The sequence below is a fragment of the Cucumis melo genome, chromosome 11 (genome assembly GCF_025177605.1).
Source record: "Cucumis melo cultivar AY chromosome 11, USDA_Cmelo_AY_1.0, whole genome shotgun sequence".
Taxonomy (NCBI): Eukaryota; Viridiplantae; Streptophyta; class Magnoliopsida; order Cucurbitales; family Cucurbitaceae; genus Cucumis; species Cucumis melo.
The window spans coordinates 31,581,546-31,601,380 of record NC_066867.1 but is presented as its reverse complement, the minus strand read 5'-3'; the positions used below and the strand labels follow the sequence as shown (position 1 = coordinate 31,601,380).

The following is a 19,835-nucleotide window of genomic DNA, read 5'->3' as shown; positions in this document are numbered from 1 at the left end:
CCCACATCAATTCCTAACGTCTCTCTGTCTCTCTCATTACCTACATCTCAAGTTCAGCAGCAGTACCAACCAACCTTTCTCTGCCCCCCTGCTTTTAATTATCATGGCTTCCTTCCACAACTTTCTTTCTTCTAAAGATCTCATTTTTCCTTTCTTAGTGTTAATGTAATCGAAGCTCCCTTAACAAAATTCAATGGGGAAGAAAGGAGGTAGCTCATGGTTGACTGCTGTCAAAAGGGCTTTCAGATCTCCCACTAAAGATGACGACGAAAAGGTATAAACAAACAAACTAACTAAAAAAGCTCAGTAATTTTCCTTTTTCTTGTCTTTCTTCTTCATTTTAGCTTTCTTGTTTGTGTAGAGGAGAGACAAACGTCGATGGATTTTTAGAAAACCAACTAATCAGCAGCCGGAGCCACTCGCTGCCCACCAGCCGCCGTCTAAGCCGGCACCGGCTCTACCCATTGATTCTGTAGCTTTAGAAGACCAGAAACATGCGCTTGCAGTGGCTGAAGCTGCCATGGTTGCTGCTAGAGCGGCTGCACAAGCTGTCCACCTTACCCGACCTGCTCGGCCTGGGTTGGATCGACATAGTCTCGCCGCCATTGTGATTCAAACGGCCTTTAGAGGATATCTGGTGAGCAATTAATTTTGAAATAGTTAAAACCACTTTTAATTTTGGGAGGTTAAAATCATATCTTTGAAGTGATTTGGAACTGGACAAAGTTATTTCTAAAACTTTCAAATTCATTCCTAATCACGCGCTAAGTTTATATAACTCTTTAGTTTAAACTTTTTGGTTGAAAGAGGTGTTGAAAATCTAGTGATATAACGGGACATACTTCTCAATTGATGTTGAGCCCACAACTAGTTTTGTTTTCTCCACATCGATAATGATAATTGACTTTGGAATGTTCTGAAGTAACTTAGAATAGACAAGAGTGATTTTAACTCTTTCAAAATCATATATTTAACTCTTTGGTTTAAACTTGGTTTAGTGATGGTTAGCCTGATAATATCAAAGTAAGATGTGATTGAATGTGCTATCCTTCTCGATTGATGTTTAGCCCACAATGAATTACTAGACTCACTCCTCCGTTAGTATGACGATAACTTGTTGGGCATACTGTTTTCTGTAAATTTCAACTGGATGACTAACACTTTGTTAGTTTAAAAAAGGCGTAACAAATGTTTTATCCACTTAAGTTATATTCTAATTTTTGGTTTGAAAGGCAAGGAGGGCTCTGCGGGCATTGAAGGGGTTAGTGAAGTTGCAAGCATTAGTGAGAGGACACAATGTGAGGAAGCAAGCAAAGACAACACTGCAATGTATGAAAGCATTAGTGAGAGTACAGGAAAAAGTGCTGGATCACCGGATGCGACTCTCCCTCGAGGGCAGCCGACGGTCGACCTTTAGTGACACCAACAGCGTCTACGAATCTCGCTATCCTCAAGACGTGTCTGAAAGGAAGACTATTGTAAGTTGAAAAAGAAAAACTATACGAACTTTAAAAGATTTCGAGCTCTTATATAGTCATTCAAAACAAGGTCGAGATTAGAATGAAATTTGAGTTCTGTTGTGTTTCTTTTGTATGGAAGAAGTGTGTGTCAAGAGAAGGAAGCAGCATTACGGAGGATTGGGATGAACGTGCTCACACAGTTGAAGAAGTTAAGGCAATGTTACAACTTAGAAGAGATGCTGCTTTGAATCGTGACAACATTTTATCTCATTCCTTTTCTCAGCAGGTTCTTATAAAAGCCTCTCTTTTATTTCTATTTGATTTTCGCTTTGTATTATTTAAAGCTCCGTTTGTTTGCGATTTGACTTTTGATCTTTGAAAATTAAATCTATTTCCTCTCACTTTCTTACAATGTTTGCATTGTTCTGAAGTAAAACAGTTGAATTTTTTTTACCAAATCTCAAAAGCAAAAGCAAGTTTCTTTTTTTTTAGTTTTCAAAGTTCGACTTAGTTTTTGAAAACATTGGTAAAAAATAGATAACAAACTAAGTGGATGTTTGGGACTCTGAATTGAATTATAAAGTCTAGAGTTAATATATTAGAGTTAAGAAGTTACGTGTTCCGTGAATAGAATTGTTTAGTTGGAATTAGGAAATATGTTTGTGATGAAAAGTTGCTTAAGTTGGAGTTAGCAAACACTAGAGGGAGTGAGAAAAGAAGATGAAGTTCCACAAACTTCAATATTGAAAATAAAAAAAAATAAAAAACTTGGACGCTAAACAATGTCGAACTTGGTAGAGTTGAGTTATTTAACCCAAACTAGCCAAGTTGGTAGGTCAAAGATTCCTTAAGAAGTTTAAGAATGGAAAAGTTGTTTTTAGGCTTAATTTTCAAAAACTATATACTAACCACGAAATGGTTACCAAATGGAGTGTTTGTGTTAAAAAAGGTGAATTTAATTTGGGTTCGAAGAAGTGAAGCAATTTGAACTTCACACTTGGATGTCATAGCCAAATAAATTTCTAAATATGTTTGTATGTTTATTTATGAACAATATTTGTCTCTTAAATAATAAAGTTAATTGAATTTATCATCTGATGACATGAATTGATAACACAAGATATGGAGGACTGGAAAGAGCCCATCAATAGGAAATCAAACAGAGCTTGAAGAAGGACAAAAATGGTTAGACCAATGGATGGCAAAGAAGCCATGGGAGAGCAGGGCAAGAGCTTCCACAGATCACAGACCACAGCCCCTTAAAACCCTTGAAATCGACACCTCTCGACCCTACTCCTACTTATCTCCCAACAATCTCCACACAACAAATTATCAACCTCAATCCCAAAGATCGAACTCGCTTTCATCCTCCTCCCCACTCCACAGAGCCCATCAACACCAATTCTCCATCACCCCATCCCCGTCAAAATCACGACCAGTCCCTCAAGTTCGGTCGGCGAGTCCTCGCTACAGCAGAGAAGATAGAAATCAAATCAACCATCACCAAATTACATCCCAAACACCAAGCTTGAGGTCAAAATATCAATATCAAAAAGGGGGTAGTGGTGGAGGGACTTCAATGCCAAATTACATGGCAGCAACAGAGTCAGCCAAGGCACGAGTGCGGTCACAAAGTGCACCAAGGCAAAGGCCAGCAACGCCCGAGAGGGAACGAGTTGGTGGGACTGCAAGGAAACGGCTATCGTTTCCAGTACCGCCGGATCCTTATGGTAGAATAGCAGGGTGTTCTGTTTATGGGAATAGCATGAAGAGTCCAAGTTTTAAGAGTGCTTGTGGAAGGTTTGGTGGGTTAGAGGAACAGTCAAATTATTCTTCTTGCTATACAGAAAGCCATGGAGGAGAGGTTTCTCCATCTTCAACCACTGATCTTAGAAGGTGGTTGAGATGATGAACAAAGCCACAAAGTTGAGGAATTTAATTTTAAGAGGCTTTTGTACTTGAAGATTTCGAAGTGTAAACAGGTTCAGCAGATGAATTAGCACTCAATTGAATAATTTTCTTTTGTCCTCTTCCTTTACTTTTTTTTTCTTTCTTATTTGTCATTATTCTTTTAAGCATAGGTACGGAAGAACAAACCAACCATCAAACTACACACTAACTTTCTCAGCTAAGATGATGAGAGAATACTATTTCAAAAAATATATTTTTCCTTTAATAACTTTGGAAGGATGTCAAAGTCGTAACAACATGAGTTGACATGTTTTCTTTTTTAGGAACGTGACATTTATGTTTGTAAAAATTGATGAGGGTGATGGATATTTACCAGTGACATCGACTTGTAAAAAGTGGTACATGTGATAGATATTCAAATTTCATTTATATTTTTTAATGTTGGTGTACATCTCCACTACTAAAATGAAAAAGAAACTATATGCTCTTTTGTTTCAAAGTTGTCATTCTAAACTTTACAATTGAAATGGTTTCAAAATAACTTTCTTTACTTCCTATTAAAATGAAAAAAAAAACTATCATTTGGTGATTAGTTTAAAAATGAGAGTAATACGTAAGCGTACATTGGCAAATACATGAAACTAAGGAACTCATTTCACCCTCTCAAATGAAAACAAAAGTTTACGAGACAATTGTTACAATTGTCAAACAAGTTTGATCGCTTTGAATTTCTTCGTTCGTCTCTTCCTCTTCACCATTCATCTCTAACATCGATTTCATTTCAAATGTAACTAAGATTATTTGGTATATTTCTAGAGCTCGCAGCTGAAAATAAATAAATTGGTTCGTGGTTGTCTTGAAACAACTGCAGCTTAAGATGAAATATTGAAACATTCTCTAAAGTTCAAGCCGCCTATGTCACTTTGAATTCAATTTCCATCTTCTCTTAAACAAAATCTTGACGAAACGAAACTTTTTCTCAAAATTTTAGATAGATTATTTCAACCTACCATAATGAAAATTTTGAAAATCGAAGGGTATCTCGTATAGTTTAAACCAAAAAAATATAAAAAAATTGTTTTAGGGACCTGAAAATAAACAAGCTAAATATATTTGGGTCAAGTTGCAATTTTGGTAGGGAGGTTTAGACAAATTGGTGAGAAAAGAAGATGAAAACCATAATCAGAGTTCTCTTGGCGGGGCGATTCTCCACGATAGGGAACAAGCTATGAAATTGTGAGGAAACCATTCTGAAAAAGAGTAATAAAAAAAGTTCAGGAGAGTCTTCCACCAAAACATAATCACGGTATTGAAGCCATAAAATGGGTTCAAAGATTTGTTTAAATTTATAATCTTTTAAATAAACTTATAAAGTAACAGTTTCTCTTTGAGCACACCAAGAAAGATTTAAACAAATCTCCAAATCTAAGAAGTGCATCATCTGTTGATTTCATAATAGCAAGCTCAGGCTGAGTCATACAGATCAATACAACAAACTTAAGATCGTATTTTAGAAGACTCAATCTCAGATACCACGGAAGTTCTCAAAGATTTATGTTTTCAGTAACAGCGCTAAAATATGTAACAAGAACTCTAGGACATGAACTTCATCCAATTCCGGTGGCCAATTCACCTGGTCCGGACCAACGGTAACATGGTTGAATCTTAATGGACTATGAAAGTAATCTCACTTCTTATAATACTTTGTTGTGTATGGAAGTCTTGTAGCTCCTTTTTGTCCATTGTAGTTCCCTATTATCTTTTAGACAAAATGTAACAGGTAGATACAAACAATCAAGTCCTGGGTAGCTTCCAATAGCTCTCCGTCGGTCCTTTATGGACTGACATGATATGACTGGACTCTTTATCAGTTGGTGGAGTTCTCAACTTCTTATTTGGCCTTAAAGTTCTCAACTTCATATTGCCGCTGCATAGAGTTCTGGATAAGGGGGTGCAGAGTTGTTCGGCCTAAGGAGTTCGCAGCTCCACAACTAAAAAGATAAAAAATTTGCCTCAACTCCCACCCTGATCCTACGAGTTTACACTCAAAACTTCATAATTCTTTCGAATTCACAACTCCATCCCCTTTTAATTTCTGACCACGAAGCATAACGAAGAAACAAACGACTATCAACCACTGTAAAAAAGAGGTTTGTTTCATCTAGTTCAGTGAGGACAAAACTCAGAAGGAAACCCAAATGGAGGAGTGGCATAAAGAATATGGATAAACTACTAAATCTAGTAGTAATGTATTTTGGTAATGTCAATTCTTTACTACTACAGCCATCATTTACAGAACGTTGTGAATATCAGGGGAAAGTACCAAAAATATGAAAATTTTGCCATTTTACTTGGAATTGAACATACAGAGACTTAAAATCTACACAAACGCAACAAATGAATATACAAATCAATGACAATTCAAATAAGAATCATCAACCCGGCTCAGACATTTCCAGAAGGCGTTTTTCCAATTGGGTGAGCCTCAATCCCCAATCTCTCTTGATCTTAAGAGGCCTCACTCTATGGTTCATCTCAGAGTAACTGTCTTCGGTGGCAGCCCCTTCTTTCTTCTTCTTCTTCTTCTTCTCTTTAACTTGTTGGGTTCTGTTCTTCTCCTTCACGGCAGCCGCCTTCTGCAGTGCCCTTAGAACATCGGACCCACTAATTTGGGGAGCCTCCGGTTGGGATTCGTGTTTCGGGGTCGTTTGGTTAAGGGATTGGGGAGTTGGGGAGTTCACGGCTGAGAGAATTTTGTGGCCAAAGCTTTTGATGGTGCCACTGTTGTTTGGTTTGGTGTTTTCAGCGTCCATTTTGGGGGGGTGGGACTTTGCGTAGAAGAGGGAGACCGGAGCGGCGGGCGGAGGAGTGGTTGTGATGGGGAGGCGGCGGAACGAGGGGCTAGGTGAGGTGGAAGAGGCAGCCCACATCGTTTGGAGTTGGGGAATTCGGGAAAATAATGAATGAAGCTCCTAAGTTCCAATGTGTAAAATTTTGATAAGGTTTTAGAAGTTATCTAATGGCTAATTCTGATGGTTAACTATTTTAACCCTAATTAATTAATTAATTAAAAAACTATTTACATCTTACGAAACAAAACTATTAAGAGACAAAAAAAAAAAAATATTATACTTTGACTTTCTATTTTTCTTTTTATTTGAAGTATAAATATTTTTTTCAAATATTCTACTTTCTAATTTCTCTAATCAAATATATAAACACATTTTCTAAAAGTAGTAATCAATAGTGATAACTTAAAAATTGTCAAAAAAAAAAAAAATATTACATTTGATAAAATATTTATATTTTATAAAAAATTCAAGTGTAATAAACTTTCTCATTTTAATTGGTTTTATTATATGAAGTATAAATAGTTTGATAATTTTTTCTATTTTTTTTAATTTTAAATTTAATTTTGGGGCGCTTTGCAAAAATAGCAACACTTTTTATGATAATAGGATTCATGTTAATGCAATTTCTAAATTGCAAAATTAGCAAATTTAAAAGCGGATAGCTATCTGACAATTTTTTAATAGCCTTCTGATAGCCTTTTAATAATCATTTAATACTCGTATGATATATCTAATTACTTGTCATATTTGCAATATGAAAAAGAAAATGTATTATTGACTATTTTTTTCTGAACTTTTTTTTATCTTGTGATCCAATTTCCCTTTAATTTTTTAAACTATTACAATTTGTATATATATATGTTAATATTTTTATTCTAAAGTTTAAAAGGAGAAAGAAATATTCGAAATTTTAGTTGGTAGTCATTATTTTTTCAAGTGTGATTCATAATTTCTATTGTCTTAACTTTCTTTCGTACTATATTTCTTTTTAGTTTTGTTTATTAATCAAATATTTCTTATTGAATTAACCATTTTTTAAGAAGTATGTTAATTTTTGGAATTCATATTAAATTCTTAAAAATTGTATCAACAAAAAAAAGGTGGAAAAATGTTCTAAAATTTTGCATACCATTTTGATAGCTAGAAGTAGATCATAAGAAAATTGGTTGGTGAAACAATTTAACGTTATATTATAAAGGTTGGTGAAAAAGTTGAAGAATGTTGTTGAAAATCGAAGAAAATAAAAGTATATATATGTAAAGGTAATTTTACCCCTACATTGATATATTATATTTCCATCAACAAAATAAATCTTTATAATAAGTTTTTAAAAGATATATTGATCCATTTTTCTAAATCAAAAACTCAAATAGAATATATTTTTCAATTTCCTATATTTGAAATATACCTTTAACTTTATCGGTTATTGTGTCAAGGTCGAGTACATGTGAGATATCAAGAATCTCGAAGCTTTTGCAATTTACACTATAATACAAATATTTTTAATCAATAACGAGCTAATCAACATTAAAGATTACCCAACATTAAATACTTTTAATAACATTTTCTTTAATGTCAAACATTCACTTGTACATATATAATATTAATTTTTATCAATGATATAGTTTGATTTAGTATTCACATTTTGAATCCGTCCCAAAGACGATGGATATTAATGAAACATTTTAGAGTTAAAAAAAAAAATAAGAAACTTGAAAAATTGAAAATTTTGAATGATTATAAATATGACATTTTCAGCCCTATAACATTGCACGTAGTTATCAATAATAATTAAATACACTTTATAATATAAAAACGATCATTAATCAATTATATATACATATATATAATTGAAAGGATCATTAATCAATATTTAAGAAAGCTTGTGCATAATTTTTAATTAGTAATTTTATTTTCTAAAGCTCTACCAAAGTCTCCTGTATTATTAAGAAAATGGTGGTTGAATAACTAAACATATTTTTTAAAAAAATATTGGTTGGGTGGATAGTGCTTTACTTGTGATTATAATTATAATTCTATCATCACAATATTCAATAACCTAACCAACATTTGGATATAAGAAAAGACACAATCATAGAAGGTAATATATATAATTCATTGTTCAAATGGATTCCACTCAATCATTTTAAGAACATAGGTCAATATTTTGTAGACCTAAACATAAGTTAAATAATTTAGCATAACTATATATTTCCTTCTTACTTTAGTGAAGATTGAAATTTTAGTTGAATAATATTTGGAATGGAAGAATCGAAAATGTTAAAGAAAGTCGCAACTTCGTTCCATTGAATCATATCATTTTATATTTGTTAGCACATGATAGATATTTAAAGTGTTAGAAAAATCAATTAGTTGATATTTATATGTATGGCTAATATGAGAATGTGGATTGATGTGATAATTTTGATATGATCCAAAATATATTGTATTTGAAAAAGAAGAAGAGACGTTGATATGTTCGATAAATAGTTAGGAATACCCATTGACTTTACAGCATTCTTTTATTTTTATTTTTATTATTTTAGTACTCGTCAATATTTTTAAAAATATTATCGACAAATTATTTATACTCTATAGAAGAAAATTCTTAAAAAAACTTTTTCAAGAAGTTTAAATTTCTATTTTGATAATTTTCTTTTTTTAATAAAAAAGTACAAATGTTTTTTTAAATTATTTATTAGTTAAAATATCATTTTTGTTCTATACTTTAATATTTATTCAACTTTAATCTTTATACTTTCATATGTTTAATTTTAGTCCCTACGTTTTTAAAAGTTTGAATTTTCTCTCAAATTCACTTTTTTATTCAAATTGACTAAATAATAATAATATTAATTTTCACGATATGAAATATGATATGTAGATATCTATTTTCAAATTTTATAGTGAAAATGTGTTAATAGTAAACAACAAGAAAAAAAAGTTTTAGAAAAGCTTAAGTAACCAAGCATCGGACTAAATTTAAGATTAATTGAATTTATATGGATTAAAATTAAAAATTTGAAAATACATGAACAAAAATAATCGAACTTCAATATATAGAAAATGATATTTTTAACTTATTTATATTATATTGGCATTAGTATCGTTTAATTTTGTTGCTTGTTTTTATGTTTGTATGAATTTCTTTTAAAATATAATGAAAATATCAATTTATCTATCTTGTTCTAATCACGTTAAAGTCAAACTTATTGAAATTGTAAAAATGTCAATAAAAATATTGATATGTTAATAAAAATTAATTAGATATAACTAGTCAAATTTGAAAGAAAAAATTGTCGATGCATAATCAATAAAAACTTACTTATATTTTAAGAGTATTTTTGCAATATTATTACTCTAAAAAATCACACGAACAAATAGTATTACCTTAAAAGAAATCACATGAGAAGAAATGGATGAGTAATCAACTTTGGGATTTGAATGCTAAATTTTCCAAACCACATGCTAACCCCTTTCGTGTTGTACACACAAACTTTGGCTGATAAACGTAAAGTTGACTTTTATGTTCATTTGTATATACATAATTTTATGTTTTAACTTAACAATTTTGAGAGATTATTCCTTTTAGATTAGAAACCCAAATTAATATTGTTATTATTTTTCTTGGGAAATGATTAGGTGGAGACTTTTTTCTTTTTTTTCCTTTAAGTTAGTATGTCAAAACTTTTTTTAAAATGATTGGGAAATGATATTGTTTTGAAAAAAAAAATTGTAAAACTTCCATAAAACCAAAAGAAGAGAGAAACGTACAAAACAAAATTAAAAATAGAAAAAAGAAAAAAGTTTATAATTGTTATATACTGTGTGGGTGTGTATATATTTTATATATTCGATCGACGACTTAGCTTTTCTTCTTATCTAAACGAATGATCATGAAAGTATAGCATCACCATCACACCAATCTCTTTACTCTTTACTAAAATCAAACCTCCATTTTAATTCTCTCTTCTCTCTCTCTATTTTTCTCCCTCTCTACAAAATGAAGGACAGACTCCACCGCCGCAACGCCGCCATAGCCTCCTCCCTAGCTGCCATCGTCAAGCCCGCCGCATATTTTATCATCATCTTATTAACCTACGCTCTCGGTTACTTATCATCATCATCATCATCATCATCATCATCCCCCTCTACGTCGTCGCTTTCCTCCTCCCTCTCTCCTCCTCCTTCAAATTCGGATGTTACGACTCCTCCTTCTTATTATGATTCCACTCCTGATAATCAACCTCAACTCTTCCAAGTCACCGACACACCCCCTGACCTCAACCAATTCCGAATCAAAACCCGCTGTTCCCCACCCATCCCTCACCAACACGTACGTTCAACAATCCTCCAAAGCGTCTTCAACGGTAAATCCCCCTTCATCGACTTCCCTCACCCCCACATCGCTCACCTTCTCCACCCCAAAAAAATCAAGGGATGGGGCTCAAACGGCGCCGTTTTCCGGAACCTTGTTACACAAGTTAAGCCACGGACCATTATCGAGGTCGGTTCGTTTCTGGGTGCCTCAGCGACTCACATGGCGGACTTGACTCGTCAACTCGGCCTCAACACTCAGATTCTCTGCGTTGATGATTTTCGTGGCTGGCCCGGTTTTCTCGACCGGTTTAAGGATTTAACCATGGTAAACGGCGACGTTTCGTTGCTTTATCAGTTTATGCAGAATGTGGTTTCCATGAACGCTTCCGATTCGATTATCCCTTTGCCGTTCTCGACCGGTTCGGTTCTTGATAGTCTGTGCGAGTGGGGGGTTTATGGGGATTTGATTGAAGTGGATGCGGGTCATGACTTTAACTCGGCTTGGTCTGATATAAACCGGGCTTATCGGATACTTAGACCGGGTGGGGTTTTATTCGGGCATGATTATTTTCTATCGGCTGATAATCGAGGGGTAAGACGGGCAGTTAATTTGTTTGCTCAAATCAATGGCTTTAAAGTCAAAGTTGATGGTCAACACTGGGTTCTTGTGTCTCGTTAAAGTCTCATGCCACGTGTACAATTGTATGGTTTATTTTAAAACTTGTTCATCTAAATCAGTTATTGTAATTTGATTTGTACATCATCTAAAATTGGCTCAATCAATCTGTATGAGAAACAGAATATTATTATTTCCTTCTTACATCTTTTTTTTTTCTTTTTTTTTTCCTTTTTTTTTTGTGGATTTAGAAAGATTGGATTATTGATGAATTTTACTGATTGTTGTACAAATTGTACTTTATTTGATTAAATAAATAAGGTTGAATTTGGAAGCATAGTCACCAAGCCAACCAATCATTGGGCCCAATAGCTTATGAGTTGAGTTCCCACCCACAAAGTTCTTTCACCAAGAGGATTACAAATACCACAATAAGGTTCATTTTAAGTTTTTGTTTAAATAGCATAGTACACAATCATTTACAAAAATAACTAAATTTAAATTTGGTTTTCCAAGTCTATTAGTAATAATATATCTCGTAAGTCTTTTAGTGATAGACCATATAAGTTAGTAAAAAAATATTTATAAACTTATTTTTTCAAATCAACTTAAAGTGTACTTTAAGAATATATTTAGAATACATTTTCAAGCTATTAATTTAAAAAATAAATCATTTTAGAAAGTAGAAAGCTATAGTTTTTGAAAACTTTTGTAAAGGGTTTTTGAAGTGTATATACTATAGCTTTGATATAAAAAAGTTTAAATAAAAACAAGTTTTTTAAAATATTTTTCCTTAACATGTGAAAAACCCTTAAACAAATCAATGTAAAAATCAAACTCTTAACAAGTGTACTTAAAAAGAAAAGAGTTACGAACACTTGTTCTCGTGTAGGAATATAAGATCTCTATTTTATCTTTGGCACTTTATTGGAGATTTTAGAACCATGGATCTCTTTATGTTTATAGTTTAAAGAAATTTGACCCATCAAGCAAACTGATCCAATTTGTCCTTGACATATGAAACATCTAATGGTTTCAAATTGTTTTTGATTGACAAAAAAAAAAGAAAAGAAAAAAAAAATCTAATAGCCATAGTACACAAATATTTTAAAGAAAATCTAATAGCCATGTTCTTTTTTGTTGGAACAACCCATTGAATCATGGTCTTAACTTGATAGTTAGTTAAATTAGTCTTTTAATTTCCACCCCTAACAATGTTAATATTGTATATTTTATTAAATTATATTATTATTATTATTATTATTATTATTATTATTAAAGATGAAGAAAAAAGCAATAACTTCCAAAGACTAAAATGACCCATATTCATTGAAAATGTAGCTAAAAGAAGAGAAACTAAAAGGTGGAAATAAACTTGGAAAAAGGCTAGAAAGGTACACCACGTGCTAAATCTAATGTTATCAATTTGAGAGACCAAACCACACACACACACACACACACAACAAAAAAAGTCCAAGAACTTTTATTATAAAGAAAAAAGTTAAAACATTTAATTCCCTCTCAATATATACTTATCATAATTTAAACAAAAGAAAAAAGGGAGAATTTATTTTTGTACAAAGTGAGTTCAAAGAAATGAAGGTTTGTTGTTTTAATGTAATCTTGACAAAACAGCAGCTTTCAAAGCTTCATCAGTAGAGAAACCATGAGGAAGCTTAATCAAAACATCTTGAAGCATAATATCATTCACATTTGTTATACTCGCATGCTGAATTTCAAACTCCATATCTCGAAATACACCCATTACAATCGCCGAAGGGAAGTTCAAATTCTGAGATTGAACTCTCACCATTGCATCCCTACCAATAATTTTCACCTCCACATCGAACCGTGTTACCAATGTTGTCGTTGTTGTTGTAGTCGTCGTTGTCCTAACACCTCCACCATTTTTCCCCTTCATTAGCTCCTCTGACGTCGTCGTGGTGCTTTGATTATCACCACCATCGTCTCTCGATTTCTTCGACTCTCTCAATTGCAACTCCATCTCCTCCAGTTTAGCCTTCAATGCATTTATATACGAAACCGCATCAGAAAGCAATGAAGCTTTATCCATTCTCGAAACATTTGGGACTACAGATCGTAATGCGTAGAATCTATTGTTTAATTTCTCCCTTCTCTGTCGTTCTGCTTCTACATGATTCATCGCATTTTCTTTACTCATATTCGGCTTCCGTCCTCGTTTTTGCCCTGTTTTTTTCATCACCCCCGTTTTCATAACAGGGCTGTCGGAATCCGACAACTCCCATTCCCCTGTTTTCGATTTTTTTCTTAATGGGGTTTCCATTTCTTCCTCCGCCACTTCGCTTATAAACCCAATATCCTCGAAGTTGAAGTCTTGATCCAAAAACGGAAGTGGTGTATCGGTGGTATTACTGAAATTAACAAAACCCGGGTCGAACAGGGATTTTATCTGTTGGATTAATCCCCAATCCTCGGGGATGATTTGTTGGGAGGCGAGTTCGAGAACACCGTAGGAAGTTGGGACGCAAAGGAAGGTTTGAATGCCGTGAGATTTAGCTTCTTTGACTCTATGGCAGTCGTGGAGGTGGAGTTCTTCGGAGCCGGTGAGCCAGACGACAGAAGAAGAGGTGAAGGATTTTCCCGGAAGGGCGTCGGCGGCGGGGAAGGAGGAGGTTAAGGACATCATGTAGAACCAATCGAGGTCGGTGGGGTCGTCGGGGAGGAGAGGGGGAGAGAGGGGGTGTTGAGAAGGGAATTGGAAGTGGCCATCGCGCCATGAGAGGAAAACAGAGCCATTGTCGTCGGTGGTGGTTTGCCAGAAGATGGCATAGGACCAAGGGAGTGGCTGAGAGTGGAGGAGAAAGCGGAGGCGGTGGTGGAGGGATGAGGAGGAGGAGGATGAAGATGAAGGAGAAAGAAGGAGTTCTTCCATGGGTACGAGGAGTGAAAATGGAGGTGGGGAGGTTGTTAGAGAGAAATGGTTTTAGGGATTTAAGGTACAATAATGTGTCAGTGTGAGAGATGAGACATGTGATGAGGAATTCGAACTCTACTACTATACAATTAAAATTGTCATACAATATAACTATGTATCATGGAATCCAATTGTTTTTTTAAATCATAGGATCAATTTTAATTTACAATTTAACCCAAAACAATTAGATTAAAAGACAGGTGGGGTCACTAAACTTTCAAAAGATTTACAACTTAATTTTCTAAATCTAGTTTGTAGAAATGTTAGTTGTGCACTTACATACAACTTTAAATTTTTAGTTCATGTGTTTCTTTTTCTTTTTTTAATTATCATCTTCACATTTTAATTTCATTTTTAACATAATAAAATATCACTTCCTAACAACATACATAAATGAATTAAAAGTAAAAAAATATATAGTCAAAAATAAATCCACCTTCCTAAATAACTTCTTCTATTCTACACCGTTGGTTCCTCGTTTTTAAGGTTGTAATTTAAAAGAATTCATAGTGGTAGGTAAAAGAGACTAAATCGAGTTTTTTTCTCTTTTTTTCTCTACTTACAAGAAAATATAACATAACAACGAATCACAATATTTATAAAATATATTAAATTTTTTAAATTTTATCAAGATAAATGTAGATGGATTTTTATCCATATATGAAATTTGATAAAATCTAAAATTTTACTTATAATTAGAAGGCAGTTGAATTGAAATTATATATATATATATATACTATGAAAGAAATTGGAAAGCATAATTTATGAATGCATATCCCTAGAAATAGAGTAGTGGAAGGTCTCAATCCCAATAATTAAAGGGTAGTGGGGTACAATTCTATGGACTCTAGTATTGTTCTCTTGTTTTTTCAAATAAAGACAAGTTATGTATTTATAATATGGCCAACTTGTATTTAATGACTATGCATTCATAATTACAAAATACTCCAAAAATAATTTTCATGGGACTATCATACCTTCTCCAACCATTATGGATCTCACAATTATAAAAAATAAACAATAACAAGTTAAAGTTAGATTATAATGAATACCAACTTTTCAATAGAGAAGAAAGAAAAAAAAATATATATATATATATAGTTACAAAAAATAACAACTCAATCACTTTAAATTTTTTAGTCAACTAATAGTAAAAAAAGGATCCGTTATCAATCTTTTAAAACTTTAGAGATCAAATAAAATATATTTTGTTATAAGTTAAATGTTTTGTTCAATAAATACATGTGCTCATACTAACGTTTAATCTAATTTTAGTTGTTTTTTTTAGACATTCATTTTTTTTTTATTGAAAGAATATATAGAGGAGATGAGCATCCTCTTCGTACCTCGAGCCTAATATCGGTGCATTCTAATATTATTTGTTGAACACATTTGAGACAATAACATTCCTATATTATTGAAAATTTTCAATTTTAATCAATTTAACAATTGAATGATATAATTTGCTAATACTAATAATATATAATCTATAATTTGAATTCCATAATTGATTTTTAAATCCCAAACAAATATTTTGTTTCACCTCTCTAATATAATACCATTTGATTTTATTTCTACTCCCCTATCAATAGTAGTTAAGTTCAATAAAGTTATAAGAAAGTTGGTTTGATCATATTGGTTGTCTTACTGATTTATTGATTTCAAAATTATTTGAATTGCATATTGTGAATTAGAAATTTTGGGGAACAACATGATAATAATTATACATTTTTATTCATATTCAAAAAATATGAACAAAATATCATCGGGAGATCACCTTTTTCTTCGCTGTGAAGTAGTGAAGCCCTTGTGGTCCTCGCTCCATCAGTCTCTCAACTTCTCTCTTGATCCCGACGACTTTGAGGCTCTGTTCTCCTTCATCCTCTCTCTAAACCGCTCCCTCCCGAAACACAAGGTCATTTTTTGCGGGCTTATAGCTATCCTTTGGGGTACTTGGTCTGAGAGAAACAATAGAATTTTTGGTACTTTTAGCTATCAAAACTCAATTGCAAATATGTGGGAAGAGTGCAAAATCCTCATGGGCAATTGATGCAGTAGAGATCTTTATTTTAAAAACTATTCAGCTGCTACAATTGCGTCTTTTGTAATTAGCTATTGGGCTTTCCTCTAGCCCTTCATCAATAAATTTTCGTGTCTAGCTTGGACTTAGGCGTCGTCCTAAATCCCAACTAGCTGTTTACTTTTAAAAAATAATTATATATTTTTAAATTGTTCTCTTACAAGTCAAATTCTAATGAAGAAAAAACAAAGTGAGTATTGAGATGATAGAAAAAGAAGAAAATAGGAAAGAGAGAGAGAGAGACAATTTAATTTCACTTCAAAATTGTTTTCTAAAAAACTACTTGTTTTTTTAAATAAGTAAATATAAAATTAACAAAATTAAGCTCTAGATTTGGAGGGTTTTCAATTATTAACCATTTTTCTTATGGTCTTTCAAACAAAAATTTGTCATAATACAAAATTTAATTTTGCACCACATTTTTAAATTTTTGAGTTTTATGTATCTAAAAGGTGGTTTCTTTGTATATATTGTACTTGAATATTCAAGATTTTCTAAAAAGATTAGAACATCGTCAAGAGAGTTAATAGAAATTCTCTTAGTTATGGCTAACCATTCTTCTTTTAAGACATTTTCTTACTAAAGCAATAATCGAAGTGAACGTGTCCTACATCACAATCAATTTACAAGCCTACTTTTTTTTTTGGTAGGATTATTCTCGTTCCCTCGATACAAACCGTCCAAAATTGATTTTTCTTATCTCTCAATCACTATTTATATATCTATCTATCTATCTATTTCTCGTGTGAAAAAACCCCATTACCTTCATTTGATAGGTTGTGTTGTGGTCCTTTCCATTTCCACATGTGAAGAAAAACTAAGAAGTACATGGTAACTATGATCTATAACCATCGTGGGGAAGCCGTATAAATATTTTGAATTTTGTATTTTTTAAGGTATACCAAAATTAAGGACTATTTTCAAATATAATAAAACGAACAAAAAAATATGAACAAAATATCATGGTCTATCATAACCATGATATTTTGCTATATTTATAAATATTTTCGGAAGTTTTCATTTAAAATATCTTTTCTAAAATTAACGATGGATCCAATTAAATCTAATAATTTTGTTAAATTTAAAATATTCATATTATTTCTTGGCAACTTTGTTAAAAAAAAAAAAAGAAAGTAGGGTAAACATATTTTGGCTCTCTACTTTTTGTGTCTCTTAAAATTTTACATTTCCTCCAAATTTTTGGCCTTTGTTAACCACTCCCACTCTTTTCCTTCTTAGATGAAAGATATATATTTTTTCTTTTCTTTAAGATTTTGATGATTATAAAATTATATATTTTTAATGATAAAACATTAATCATGAAATGAACCCTTTATTTCAAACGACAATGAGCCCAAGTTTTGATTCAAGCCTTGTAGTCCAAAGCCAAACCATCGATGGACCCAATCCAATCCAATCAATCCAACCCTTTCACTAAAATGAATTGGAACCCAAGAATCTATGTTTTCTAAATTGTCCAAAACATAAATAAATATATGACTCACTATATATCTAAGCATTCTTGGACATTATTATCTAAATTAATTAAGACGTGTTCGTGTCCAACATTGCTAATTTTACGTCTTAATAACCTATTGTATTATTCTCTTTATTAGAAAAAGGCAAACTTTACAATTCCCCCAAAATGAGAGAACACATATGCTTTGATCATTAGAAGCAAAAGTTTAGGGATTGATTAAGTATTTGAAAATAAAAAAACAAATATTAAACCAAGAACAAGGTCTTCCCTTTTTCTTTTCTTTTTCTAAATTTTAAATTTGAGGATTTTTTTTTAAAATATATAAAAAAAATACAAACTATTTACACTTTAGAGAACAAAAAAATTCATTAATACTTCATCTTTCTATCTTTGATAAATTCTCTTTTTAAGTTTTTATTTCATTTATTTTATTCATTTCAGTCTTTTTCATATTTTTATTTATTTATGTGTGGTGTTAGAGTCATGGTTTTGGTTTTTTATGTATTTTTTTTCTTTATAAAAAAATTAGAGAAATTCTTGTAAATAGAAAAAGAAGTATATTGAGGATAGATTTTGTTATAAAATAAATAGTTTCAAGTTTTTTTTGGTATATTTAAAAATATTTAAAAATTATATATATATATATATATATATATATATATATATATATATATATATATATATATATATATTTCATCTCCCATCCTAAGAGTTGATAATTTGAAGAAAATAGGAAACCGTTTGAAATGAAGAAGAAATTTTACGAAAAAAATGTGAATAATAAAATTTCAAGAAAAAAAAACACTTATTAAATAAGTTTATTTTTAATTGATTATTTGTTAATGAGATTTTAATTATACTTTTGTTTCGTTGAACCAAGTGATGATTTCTGCAAACGTCAAATCGCCGTAAAGAGAAGGCCATAAAACTTAAATTAAATTTGAGGAACAATTCCTTTTTTCTTTTTCTTTCTTTTGAATGTATGTATTCCTTTGGGGTTTTCACATGGATTTGATGTTTTTTTTTTCTTTAATATAAGTTCTAATTCTCAGGTGATTTAATCACTTTAATAAAAAAAAATAAAATCTTTTATAAATATATCAAATTACTAAAATATTTATTGCGGGTATAAAGTTAGTTATTTTTTAAATATTTTTATAATCTTATTTATTTATTATTTTTTAGCTGTGATTTCTTTTCATTTTTTTCGTTGCATGCATGTCTTTTTTTCTTTTTTCTTTTTTTCGTTCGCTGCGTTCATCAAATTTTTTTTATGTTGTTTAGATTAGGATGACCAAATTTAAAGTTCGTCTATAAAATTCCGATTAGGTAGCCAAAAAAATTGGCTATCCCCAAATCTACACGATCATGAAAAATATCAATTTGTAGTTTTTTTTCGTTTTTATAATTGTTCTATTTGACGCTCAGTTATATTATTGAAAAGATCGAAAAAAAATATACTATTAATTAATTTAATAATCTTAAAATGATTATTTTTCAAGCATTATTCAAGATTTCTTTTAACAAACAATTTTTTAGCTTTGATTCTTGTGTTTAATCATTTATGTTGTCATAAAAGTCAAAACAAATAAACCCTAAATATATAATTAAAGATTCTTCGAGAATCCAATTTCTTATTTCGTCCGTTCATTATAGGTTAAGAATTATTGGAAACTTAGTTTACAAGTAATAATTAAATTAGTTGTTACTTTTATTTTAAACTTTGTGGGTTTAATTTAAAGTAGTTTAATATGTGCTGCTTTCTAAATAAGAGGACAGTGGTGTAATGATTTAGTGAGAGATCGATGGAAAGAATGTGATCAACGTAAAATTAGTAATTAGCTAGTGAGTAGTTTATTGTTTGTCTCTATAAATATATTTGCAATATTTTCAATTCAATGTTGTGGTATGTTAGGGTTTTTCTCTACGAGACTATTAAAGTCTTGCCTTAATTAGGTTGCCTGAGAGAGAGCTTTTGGAACGAAATTTTCTTATGCATCAATGACGGAGATTCATCACCAACTTTTGCTATTCTTAATCTAGGTCAGATTGCATATTGGAGCATTCAGGTAAATCTGATAATCTTTCACGAGGAGTGTTCAAATTAAAAGTCTTATATCTTGATCTTCGAAAAAGGTAATTTAATTCTGGATTTTTCCT

General features: G+C 31.5%; 4 protein-coding genes across 5 annotated transcripts; 2 read left to right on the top strand and 2 right to left on the bottom strand.

Annotated features, from left to right (window-relative positions):
• Window positions 1-3,489, top strand: LOC103498791 (protein IQ-DOMAIN 17). 2 transcript variants are annotated; one of them, XM_008461528.3, is made up of 5 exons: window positions 1-274; window positions 362-637; window positions 1,233-1,478; window positions 1,603-1,746; window positions 2,581-3,489. In XM_008461528.3, the coding sequence occupies exons 1-5, from the start codon at window positions 194-196 to the stop codon at window positions 3,367-3,369; spliced, it is 1,536 nt and encodes a 511-aa protein (XP_008459750.1). In that variant the 5' UTR covers window positions 1-193; the 3' UTR covers window positions 3,370-3,489. The 2 variants fall into 2 exon arrangements, with proteins under 2 accessions (XP_008459750.1, XP_008459749.1); XM_008461527.3 differs by having other exon boundaries at window positions 1,600-1,746.
• Window positions 3,490-5,595: 2,106 nt separating this feature from the next.
• Window positions 5,596-6,361, bottom strand: LOC103498786 (uncharacterized). Its single transcript, XM_008461522.3, has one exon. The coding sequence runs from the start codon at window positions 6,299-6,301 to the stop codon at window positions 5,807-5,809; it is 495 nt and encodes a 164-aa protein (XP_008459744.2). The 5' UTR covers window positions 6,302-6,361; the 3' UTR covers window positions 5,596-5,806.
• A 3,731-nt stretch (window positions 6,362-10,092) lies between these two features.
• On the top strand, window positions 10,093-11,363 carry LOC103498788 (uncharacterized). Its single transcript, XM_051092003.1, is given in 3 exon segments — window positions 10,093-10,355; window positions 10,357-10,416; window positions 10,494-11,363. Coding segments are annotated over 3 exon segments (918 nt in total). The 5' UTR covers window positions 10,093-10,226; the 3' UTR covers window positions 11,223-11,363.
• A 1,262-nt stretch (window positions 11,364-12,625) lies between these two features.
• LOC107991690 (transcription factor MYC1-like) lies at window positions 12,626-14,198 on the bottom strand. Its single transcript, XM_017046998.2, has one exon. The coding sequence runs from the start codon at window positions 14,071-14,073 to the stop codon at window positions 12,772-12,774; it is 1,302 nt and encodes a 433-aa protein (XP_016902487.1). The 5' UTR covers window positions 14,074-14,198; the 3' UTR covers window positions 12,626-12,771.
• Window positions 14,199-19,835: the final 5,637 nt, after the last annotated feature.

Bases quoted from the DNA above. Each gene is read 5' to 3' on its own strand.
- LOC103498791 (XM_008461527.3), top strand. From the start codon at position 194: ATGGGGAAGAAAGGAGGTAGCTCATGGTTGACTGCTGTCAAAAGGGCT. The intron at 638-1,232 runs GTGAGCAATTAA...TTGGTTTGAAAG, and splicing joins CGGCCTTTAGAGGATATCTG to GCAAGGAGGGCTCTGCGGGC. The intron at 1,479-1,599 runs GTAAGTTGAAAA...TTTGTATGGAAG, and splicing joins TGTCTGAAAGGAAGACTATT to AAGTGTGTGTCAAGAGAAGG.
- LOC103498786 (XM_008461522.3), bottom strand. From the start codon at position 6,301: ATGTGGGCTGCCTCTTCCACCTCACCTAGCCCCTCGTTCCGCCGCCTC.
- LOC107991690 (XM_017046998.2), bottom strand. From the start codon at position 14,073: ATGGAAGAACTCCTTCTTTCTCCTTCATCTTCATCCTCCTCCTCCTCA.